Source organism: Apteryx rowi, unplaced genomic scaffold (assembly GCF_003343035.1).
Source record: "Apteryx rowi isolate R43461 unplaced genomic scaffold, aptRow1 scaffold_458, whole genome shotgun sequence".
Taxonomy (NCBI): domain Eukaryota; kingdom Metazoa; phylum Chordata; class Aves; order Apterygiformes; family Apterygidae; genus Apteryx; species Apteryx rowi.
In genome coordinates, this window is record NW_020450714.1 from 175,188 (window position 1) to 186,593 (window position 11,406).

Genomic DNA, 11,406 nt, shown 5'->3' on the forward strand with positions numbered 1-11,406 from the left:
ATGCCTCTGTTTTTGGCATCACTGAATAATTCTCTGGGAGAGGCCACTGAAGTTTTGCTCAGTATAGAAAGTTCAGAGGACATGTTCATGTCTGTCAGGAATGAGCTTGCTACAATCCCAACCATCAGTTTGTTCCCTAAGAAATATTCCAGTGTTCACACTCACACTGCACCACCAAAAGATGACTGTGTGCACTCTGGCTTTGTCTGTGGGCCTTTCATAAGGGAAGGAAATGCTTATTTTCAGAAACAGAACTGCTCTCTTTTCGGTGCACTGTGTTTTAGCACTGGTACCAAGCTGGTGATACTTTTACAGATCCAATAGGGGTTACTCTGGAACCAGACTGAAGAATTTTTCAGTGTTACAGAATAAGCCCAAGTAATATCTTATCCAGAGTGCTTAATTATACAGTCAGTGCTGAGGAACTTTGGAGCAGTTCCTGCATGTGGTCTTCACTGGGACTAAATTCAACAGCAGTACTGACCTCTTAAGAAAAAGCTACTGATGATGAAAAAGCTACTTTCGATATCTCAGAATCCAAATTTCTATAATTTCTATGGCTGGTTTGGGATCATACTACACATCTTGACCAGGACAGGGAGTACCCCAGAGGCCAGCCTGGTACACTGACAGCTTTTTTCACTGAGTGGAGAGCCAAATAAATTTGCCAACATACTTAACTTGATTGTGATACAACACACAGAGCACACTGAATGCTTCTGTCTCAAAGACAGTCGTCCTCATTGTCACTTTTTTTGTTGTTTTGTAAGAGTTTATGTTGTGGGAAGAAATTATTTAATTGCCAGTTACTCTCCATTTTTTTAAACAGAAATCTGAACATTCATTTTTCATTTAATTCAAGCTGCTGAGAATGTTTACATGATTAACCCAAGCATATTAAGCTTTTTGAACTGTACAAGCTTATTGAGTGCCAGATAACAATAACTGTCCCTTATGTAGAACAAGGCTATAGAACACGTAATGCTGAAACAACATATCATTTTAGTTTGCCTACTTAAGCACATGTGGATTTGACTAATAGTAGTATTTGATTAATGTATTACTGTACATTTAAGAAAAAATGCTTTATGAAAAGAAAACTTAAGAATTCTTTGAATTCTAAGTTTTATTAGAACCTATCATATTTTAAACTGTAAAAGTAATTGAATACTTACACACTTTTAGGGGCTTAAGTAGGCATTTGTAAACAACCTTGTGGTTTGCTAGTTTGACAGTGAAGGCATGATAGCAAAGCCATTCTGCTGCCTCAGATGGAAATACACCAGTTGCACCTTTGTTACCTAGAGGAATCCCTACAGACAGAGCAAAAAGATGCTGTTATTGAAATGATGCGTATTCAGAAGTATGCATGTCCCCTCCCCACTTTTTGTAAAATCACTCCAAGTTTTTTTTTTTTTTTTTTTTTTTCAGGGAATGGAGTTGGGGGGGGGCACACTAAGTGTGATCCCTACTATCCACTTCACATTTTTTATTCCGGATCTTTATCTCAGAATAACATGATCTGACTAGACATTTAAGTTTTTTTCTTAAAAAAACAAAAACCAAAAAAAACCCAAACACACCCCCAAAAGATAAATAAATTATGTTATTTCATTGCCATTAATATACTATACCTGCATTTTTGGCTTTCAGGATAGAATAGCAACATGATGCAGTTTCAGAGATAATCCTCAGGAAGAAATAAGGATTGTTTCTAACTTGCTGGTTAAATGGAAGTTGGAGAACACATGCATGGAACCTGTTCGTAAAAAGAACTTATTTAATCATAAGTCATTTGCAATTTAAAGTGAAAGTACAATTTCATACCTTAGGCACGACACAAAATTTAAAAGCACCAAACAGCCTTTAGCTATACCAACACTGTTAGCATATGACACCTCTCCTAAATACAAACCCAACGAGTCTCAGATGCATAAGAACTTTCTTTTTAAATCTCTTCTGAAGATAATAATTGTTTTATGCTCTGGGAAAGTTACAGTCCCTCACTGATTCCATATCACAGACTACAAAGCCAGAGAATACACACATGAGAGCGAGCGCAATGGAAAGAAAGAAACAAACACTGTTCTTCAGGTGGGCAGACCTCCAAATCATCTAGTGTTCCACAGGACAGGATCCCCACTCTTTTGTCTAACTGGAGGCCAATTCTATGCAAATGATTTATATCGTATGCTCCCTTACACCTCTTTATTGACATATTTTTAAACTGTTGGCTATTTTGTTTGCTTCAGACTCTGGCATTACAACCCTGCTTATGCTGAACATAATAATTACAAAAAATGATTTTTATTGTAATTACTCTATGTATGTACTTACACAGCTTGCTAAATTAATAGAGCAAAAATTGAATTTGAAGTGATTACTTTAAAATATTAAAAGTATAAACATAATTACTGCACTGGATCATAAAACACTGACTGAATTAGTGGTTTGTCTGCTGTTAGCACAGTGAACAGTTTTGTATATGTATTCTGACATAATAAAGACCTTTGGAAGAGTAAGAAAAGTGTTATCATAAAAGCAAACAGAAATTATTTAAAATAATCACGCATATCGCAGTGAGGAGGGAGGGAGAATCAGAAGTCACCCACAGCACAAGGTTTAAAAGAGTTTTGAAGGCATCAGGTACTAGCCATGAGATACACAAATGGGGTGAATGCAGACCAAGCTGAATTTAAGAACAGAACTAAAATTCCACTTCCTAAAAAGTATATCACAGAATGTAAGTAGGCATCATCTTAAATCACCTACCAGCCTTGACAAGAGAAACCAAGAAAGACCAACACAGTAATTATGGCTGAAACACAACCGGTAAACCATATAGAAAGATGAAATTTTCCACAATTACTTACTGTGTTATAGACAGGAGAGGGGGAGGAAAAAACAACAGCAACAAAAAACCCCAAACCCTACACGCACATCTGAACAAGCTGACTGCCTTTATGAATTTTCTGCAACTCCGCAGTTTTTATGGAATCACACATTAGAAAGGATATACTAGACTCCATGGCCTCTATAAATCTTGAAAGTAAGCTTGAATGCCAACACAAAGGTTCAACATAGCCAGTAAATTGCAACATAAAACTATACCAGGCCTCCAGCAACAGCATTATCTGACTACAAAAGAGCAACACCTGATTTTTGTAAAGAGGGAAACACCTCAAACTTTTTGCTGTTAAAAAAAAGAAAAAAAAAAAGCCCTCTTAATGGATTCTGATTTGAGCCACAAATCAGAGAAAATAAGAAAGTGATCTTTTTATTTTCTGGAATTTGGAAATAATTGATAACAAGATTCCTGAATAGGAAATGTTAGGAATACAATATGACTGCATGCCTATTATCTCCTGTTGTCATCACTCAGACTGGATGGAACTAAAAAGGGCTTATTAGAGCACAACAATTGTCAGGTAACAACATCAAGCATCCACCAGAAGAAGTTTGAAAGAGTAATTTTAGATCTGTGAGACCTGGTCTTTATACTAATCTTTATTCATGGGGTTTTTCTATACTACTTGGTACTGCCAATCATACAAAGTTTTTGATGCACAGAGATTAAAGTATCTTCCCAACTTGCTTATCAGTTTTGATTCCTTTCCATTTATCCTTGTTCAAAATGTTCATTTCAAAAAAAAGCTCAGAAAAAAATCTAGACTTTACCAGCTATGAAGCAAGTAAGAAATTATCAGCAGTTAAGAAACTAACTTGGAAGAATGATACCTCACTTAAAGCAAAATAATCCAGGTCAAAGTTCTACATGATTTTAATAGATACAAAGTTCTAAATGTACATTGGTTAATAAGTGATTAGCTTTCTAGTCATTCTTCCGGAACAAAACATGCTGCTTTTCTTGAGGTCAGCTGTGAATACCTAAAGACATTAAAAGTCCATTAAGTGAAGTGTCACTTAAATACAAACAGCAATACAATGCTGTATCTTGAATTGTACAATATTATGTAAGAATAGTCTTGAAACAAGAGTAATGTGACTACAATTTACCACTGCACATATTTATGGCATACTGTTTGCTAATCCATAGCATGTGTCAAGAAACAGTATTGAAACATTCAGAGTTACTGCAAAAGACAGTGACCTACCTGTAAGCCTGAAGTAAAAATATCTTATAGATGTTAATTAAAACTGTTCTAAGGCTGTTGATCTAGAATAGAACAGAAATGAAGCTATAAAAATATTTTACTGTCACCAGCACCAACTGTGCTTTGTTCAAGTCCAAAAGCATAAGATGATCAAGAGAGAAATTTTATTTTATGCTATACTTCAAAGATTTCTATTATGCACATAAGTAACAATACTTTGAAAGCTCAGTCCTGGAAGGTGCTGATACCCCATATTTTAGTTGATGCCAGTATTTCCAAGATATGTTTGATCTTTCAAAATTAAACTTGCTTTGAGCTCTAATGTAAAAGTTTAATGCCCTTTATCACTAATTGTGATATTCCCAAACATCCTTTTCTATATTCCCACCTGTAAATCAAGAAACAAACAATGGCATTTCAGTTTGAGGACCGTGATCAGTTTGCATTTCATGTTTTTCCCAGCTGTTCTGCTTGAATTGAAGGAAAGACTTGATCTGATAGAAGTACCAGTATAACTAGAAAGAAAAGAAAAGTAGTTAAACTCCATAGGCTAATAGACTAAATTAAATTCTGTAAATTAATCCTGATTTAACTTCTGATGTTACAGAGATTACTTGCTAAATCTATGAGTCAATAGCTAAAAGATGACTATCACCAAAAACAAATTAGAAACCAACTGGACATTGTAGCATTGAAGCTATTAGTTACAGGAATGACTTCAGTACCTCAGGGCTGAATAATTCACCCTGTCAAAAACTTTAAACAAACTGTATGCATTTTTAAAACACGTGGTCTAGCCAGACCACTATTACTGACTCCAGCAATGACCAGCTTATACTCAGTGATCCATGCAACACAGGAGCTTAGACTGGAAGTCACCTCAGTTCACCTTGGCCCAACAAGCTTTGCATTGCAATTACTTAAGTCTAGCTTATCCAAAGCAAGGAGGCTCTTTTAACAAACACCCTTGGGGGTAAGTGTCTCCTAGACCAGTAGCAGCAATCTGCTCATACATGTAAATTGTTTGTTTTATAAACACAGCAAGTGAAAAGATCTCTTTAGCTGTTGATTTTAGTATAGAAAAATCATGTTATGAAAATGTTTTTCATAAATTGACCAAACTTTTATCTTTTAGAAAACTACTGAAGAACTTTGCCCCTTCAGTGAGAGAAAACCTCTTTCTAATTTCCTACTTAAGCATATTCATGGGCTGTTTATACTAAGCATGTTGAATATCATAGCAATATTCAGTTTAAACACTTCTTTGTTAATCTTTCAGAAATGTCTAAGGCCATGGCTAGGATTCCATGCAAGTGATCTATGGAACTTCTCAGCAGGGTATGTTGTCCTGTCCTGAGATCCATACCACTCCAATTAGACTGCTCTGTGTACTTAACATCTCTTTAAATTAGCAACACTAATTACTTCCCCCCTACATTTCAGATCTGAAACGTACCAGAGGGACCACCTCAGACTGACATGATTACTAGCTCCCCTAGTCTATACAAAATTAATCCCAATCTGCAGTTCATTTAATCATTGCTGCCTCTGTTAAGGTATATAAAGTATAACTACATTAATCATTCTGAGATTATGGTACCAGATTCAGTGATACAGTGCATAGCAGTGAAGGAAATTGGACTGAGGTGATCATACGAGTTTCTCAGAAACCAGGTAGTCACCATATGGTACATGACTTCTAGTCACTAGTGACTCATGTCACATTTCATGAGGTTAATGGCATGTGCGTTCCACTGGGATGGAATGAAGTTAATGGCAGGTTGGATAGCAGAAGAAAATGTTTAAATTACTGCATAAGAGGCAGAACTGTAAAATTTGTTTTGCAGTGAATTCAACTACACCATTCACAGAACAGTCTTGTACTCCTCACATAGTGCATCACATACTGTAAAGCTTATGCTGAAGTATACCACTCTATTTACCTGGAGTAATCGCAGTAAACCTCAAGTGTCTGTATATCTAATAATAAACCACACCACGGGATCAAACGACAATCTGGCAGCTGTTTAAATGTGGAACATCCTGGGATATCATCAACAGGAAAATTCACGACTGTCTTATTAGGGTTTATTAAAAAGCCATATTCAGGAATACCTGTTGCTAGAGTCCTAAAACAAATACAAACAGTTAGCCTAACCCCCCCCTCAAAACCAAACCTCCCCCTCCCACCCAAGACACATATGATCTTGCATAAATAAAGGACAGAAACCCAAGAATAAAGGAAACCATGGCCAGCCCTTTAGGTAAATGTACACAGCTAGAAATACCAAAAGCTGAAGATATTGGAGGTAATAAATAAATAAATAAATAAAAGCTTAAGGATATCATAAGTGAGAAGAAGAAAAACTTTTACACATTAAGGCAAAAGGAGAGGTTAAACCATGAAACATTTGAGACTCAAGTTGCATAAACCATGCTCACAGAAACCATTGAGGTCAAAACCAGAAGAAAGTTTTTGTTTTGAGGTAAAGCAGGGAGATTCCAGATAACAGGAACCTCATTTATCTGGTGAAAAGCCTTGAATTTTCTCCACAAGGTTTTCCCCAAGTATCTCTTTGTTGCTGGTATGCCTTTCAATCACCTACCACATGCTGAATCAGCAGTGTCATCTCTTGAACAAACAGCAGATTTTCTTATTTGGTGATTTATTTATGTGCAGGTTTCAGGCTTTTAAAGGGGGAGGGGAAGAGGGAGCCTTTTTTTGTTGTAATGGAGTAACAGTCATAATGTTGCTTCCTGAAAATAAATCTTGTGAGTCCCTCAATTCTGACACTACGTTAGAAAAACTGCTGCTATTCCATTCACAGCAGACAGTCTGTAGGACCTCTAAGCAGATCTGGATAACCTGCACAAAAGAGGCCACTTGTCCACAGAAAACCAACACAGTTAGTGCAAAGTTGATACAGAACATGAAGATGCTGATAACAACAAGTAGGAGAATATCTGCAACACAATTGCAAGTGACATTGTATTGAAAAGATGTTACAGAGATAAATATTTTGAGGTATCCCCAGTCTATTGATGTCCTCAGTGACTTAAGTCAAATGATTCATCAGTTTCAGAACCGTAGATCCAAATATCTTTAGAGATTGCCTCCTGTTCTGTTAAGAAGCTGAGGGCAAATAAGGTCTTCAAGAAACACTATCCTACTATTCAGTACAATTTATACTTCAAACTGTACTTAATTGACTCCCATGACCTTTCAGGGTCACAACAGAACTGCATCTTTCTGACTATGAAAAGCATGATGTAACTGACTGCATTGCAGATGCTAAGATTTTCTTCAAGACCTCTCTCATTGGATCCTTAAAACTGCTTTTGGTATCAGCACAACCCTTCTTCTTAGTTGCCAACTGTACATACGCTCATTTCCACAGTAACAAGGAACCTCTTGCGGTGCCTGCCCCCCCCCCCCAAAAAAAAAAGCAATTCTGAAGCACTCTGAAGAATTACTCTTTGAAAAGTTCTGTGAGTTACATGCTGCCATGCTATCAGTATCTTCAAATATTCACCCCAGAATACTATGGCTAAGAATTTTCTGATCATTACTGGATCAGAGAAAAATTGCATTATTTTGCCAGGAACAGAAGGCAGCAGCATGTCTGCCTGATAAAAACATTTTAAGAATGTAACCAAAACATTTTAAAATTTTGAGGGGAAAACGGTCATAAAAGACAACTGTCAGCTGCTCTGGCTTAGTCTGCATTACTAATTGCTGCCAGAAGCTCCATCAAGGTCAGCAGATAGATCTCTACTTTAAATCTCAGCAATCCCCCACCATCTGAGATACAACAGATGGTTGGTTGGTCGTCAAGAACACAGTTATTAGTATTCTTCTCAGTCACAGGCTTCTAGCGAGGACTCCAAAACCAGCTCTCCATTATTAATCCATAAACCAAACAAACCTATATGTATAGGTGTGAAGGAGATCAAACAGAACATCCTAAAAGGTGTTAATGCTTATTACTTTAAAGATTGTGCATTTAATAGCATACCTCAGAAAAGTTCTTGCCTGTGTTAAGTGTGGTGTAACCAGCAAAAAGTCATCAATTAGACGTATCAGGACTCTGGAATCAAGAAGAAACTGAAGTTAAATTGCTTGATATGTAATCCTTTCAAATCTTTATTATTCCCCCAAGAGTGACAACGTGCCCAATAACATAACTACTTGTTTTAATTTGCAAGAAGGTAGAGGCCAACATGACTTCAAACTTAGGTTTCATGAAGAAATTCCTAGGTTTGCTTCTTCCTTAAAAATAAATAAAATAATAATAATAAAAGGAACCAGAGGGGCTGGCTACATGAAGCAATATAGGAACTTACAGCACACAAGCTACTCCATAGTAGCTTTTTGGAAGCAGGATTTTACATTTGAGAATTTGTGGCATCTTTGTTCACAAGGCAAGCAAAGGTGGTATAACACCAGGTACACATGCAGATACCAGATACTTGATGTACTCTAACTCTGTATCTTGGATTACCATGAAGTAGCTTGTTTGTGAAGCTGTAACTTGAACATAAAACAATCAGACTAAAGTCCACCACTGTAAAGGCTGGAATTTCCTTCTTCCACAGAATGCATGCCCCAAGCTTGCCTATATTTGGCTGAAAAGTCCTGCCTAATAGATCATCCAGTCCAACCTCCCCTTCTAAACAGGACTATTACCTTCACTACAACCAAATCAGCTTCACTTTTGTCCAACCAAATCAATAGCCACTTAGGAGGTCAAATAGTTGAATTAAGAGGTCAAATGAAAATACCAAAATCATGGAATACACACCTAAGTGACATCCTAAAGTCTGCTCTAAACTCAAAAACAGCTGCTACACAAAAAATGTATTCTTCTGAATCATAGTTTTGCAATTTCAGTATGTATAAAAAAAACATTCCTTGAAAGAAATGGATGGCTATTTAGACCTGTATCATCACAGTCTCTGCAACTGAGCTGTAAAATGGAAGTTTTCTTGCGAATTCCAGGTAGGACACTAATATCTTTAACAGAACCTGTATCATGGAACAAATAGTCCAGACATCAACATGCTCCATAGGATATGCTCACTCTTTCCAGAAGTTGATTTATGCAGCAAGAAGACAAACTATGATCCATCAACCCTGGCAACACTGGGTAGGATAACTCACAGGGACTAATAAGAGCCCCAAGAGATGTGGAAAAGAGGGAAAGATCCCTCCAAAATAGCCTAACATTAAAGGATGCCTTTTCTAGCATCCTAAGATCTATGAGGATTATACTGTTTGTGTAGAAGGAGGGTATCTAAAATTGTGATTCTCATTATCCAGTGAGCCTCCGAAGATGAGACTCTGGACTGATGCACTTATCTAGAGTGCCCCTACACATAGTTTCTTTTATCTTTCTTAGGAGAGAATTCACAGTAATGAAGGGAGATGTATGAAAAGGGACAAGCTTCAGGAGGCTCACCGATGTCCAGCTCATGCCTAAAGATCCTAATCTGGGATTCAGTGGGGGACCAGTTCCTATGGAGGCAAAAGGGGACCAAAATTTTCTATGTCTAATGAAAAAGTAGAGCTTCCACCAGGCTAGCTTTCTGCAGAACTCCTAAGAAACAAGCACAGGCAGGGCCCAAAGATTTTGAAGCTGTACCAAGAACCGTGCAGGGTTTCTAACAAGAACCAGTGTGTCTTGTAAAGAAATACACAACAAATATGCAACCTTGATAACAGTATTAAGATTTGCAGATGGCGGAGTGGAAGGCCCTCAGGCAGGAGACTGGAGTTTTAGGAAGCCTGTAATGAACATCCTGTCTTGGCTGAGGACAAAGGACCACAGTGTTGTGGGAATGAACACGGGAGAACCATAAACCTGTTAGGTGTTCAAGAAGATACTGTCAGACATGTTACAGCATCACTAAATATTATGCTCTTGGCAAGAGCCTGGCAAATCTTCCATGCTTGTGAACTTTCTAAGGAAACAGAACAGTGCAATTAAAACCTGGAGGCATATATTATTGAAGCCTCTCACCCACATATCTAGGAAAGCTCTCTCTCAGCACTTTTCATCCCAATCTTATGACAGCTAAGGAAATTCCCCCCATATTGATGATTACAGCGACACTGAAGCTTCAGAGGTCTTAATGTGTACCACACTCCTAATGGAGAGTTGTAAATCCTTAAAATGGAAAATTAAGGTTAGGAAAAAAAAACCCAACAAAATTATGACTTTGAAACTAATTTGAGATTCCCACATTATTTGCATTCTGCCATAAAACAAGGATGATGAAGACAGCCAAGACAATCTAGCTCTGTTTGTATATAATAAAATGAAACCTTGTTTAAGTGTTGTACAACTTGTACAACAATTAGACACACATTTTTATTTTCACAGGAAGTGAAGAATGTGAAAATATTCTGTAGAACTTTGGCCTTGGTGTATTGCAAGACTGAAACCCAAAATACAGGATTGAGCAGTCAACTATTTAAATGCCAAAGAAATGCTGTATACTGTCCATTAAAAAGCATGCTTTGACTGTTACATTCTACTTCTCCTTGCAAATTTAAGTTTTTGCCCCAAATCAGCAATCCTTTATTACCTTCAGTTGCAGCTAACATTAAGGGAGGACTCTGAATAAAGTATTTTGAGAAACCTGGAAAAAGATGAACCTTCCACATCATGAAAAGAATGTTCATAGATTGCACTCCACAGTGTTTGTTATGTTGCTGTTTCTAAACAAGTCTAGCAGCAATCTGAAAAACAGTATGCAAAATATAACAGAGCACAGGAAAAATAAAACATCCAAATCACCCTACCCTTCCTGCTGTATGCCACAGAGCAATTTGTTTTCCATGTCTCCATAGCATAAGCTGCAAAGTAAGGTTGACAAAATGGAGCCTTGTGGAATTCCACAGCACTGTAAGTAGTACCTAGTAAAGAATAAAACAAACAAAAAACCGGCAACAAAAAAATTCCAATAGCCATTAAATATTTACTTAATTTTTTTCAAGCATAACATACATGTTTCATTAAGAAATATGCTTAGAAACTTGCTAATTAACCTTTACTTAAATACGTTTTTGCTTTCCTCGAAGAATCTAGATACATTTCCAAAAGTTTTAAGTTCATCAATGAAATAAAACCCTACATTTTCCTATTAGCAAACTCCAGTAGACAACTATCATTAGATGAAAGAATTTTATAACTGATTTCAAGCACAATTCCTTTCCTCCTTCACAGAGGAGTTACAAAGCTCAGATGATATGTGGCTCCGTAATTCCTTGTGTCCAACCTTCCACAGT

At 36.9% G+C, this 11,406-nt stretch overlaps 1 protein-coding gene across 2 annotated transcripts in view; it reads right to left on the reverse strand.

Moving 5' to 3' along the window:
• The window catches only part of TERT (telomerase reverse transcriptase), a 38,592-nt gene that overhangs the window by 6,913 nt on the left and 20,273 nt on the right, over positions 1-11,406 (reverse strand). For both annotated transcript variants that reach the window (XM_026077570.1, XM_026077571.1), the window contains exons 9-15: positions 10,921-11,034; positions 8,132-8,203; positions 6,059-6,244; positions 4,504-4,630; positions 4,116-4,177; positions 1,635-1,759; positions 1,176-1,313 (exon numbers count right to left, since the gene is read on the reverse strand). In XM_026077570.1, coding sequence (XP_025933355.1) covers positions 1,176-1,313; positions 1,635-1,759; positions 4,116-4,177; positions 4,504-4,630; positions 6,059-6,244; positions 8,132-8,203; positions 10,921-11,034 — 824 coding nt within the window. The remainder of the gene's footprint in view (positions 1-1,175; positions 1,314-1,634; positions 1,760-4,115; positions 4,178-4,503; positions 4,631-6,058; positions 6,245-8,131; positions 8,204-10,920; positions 11,035-11,406) is intronic.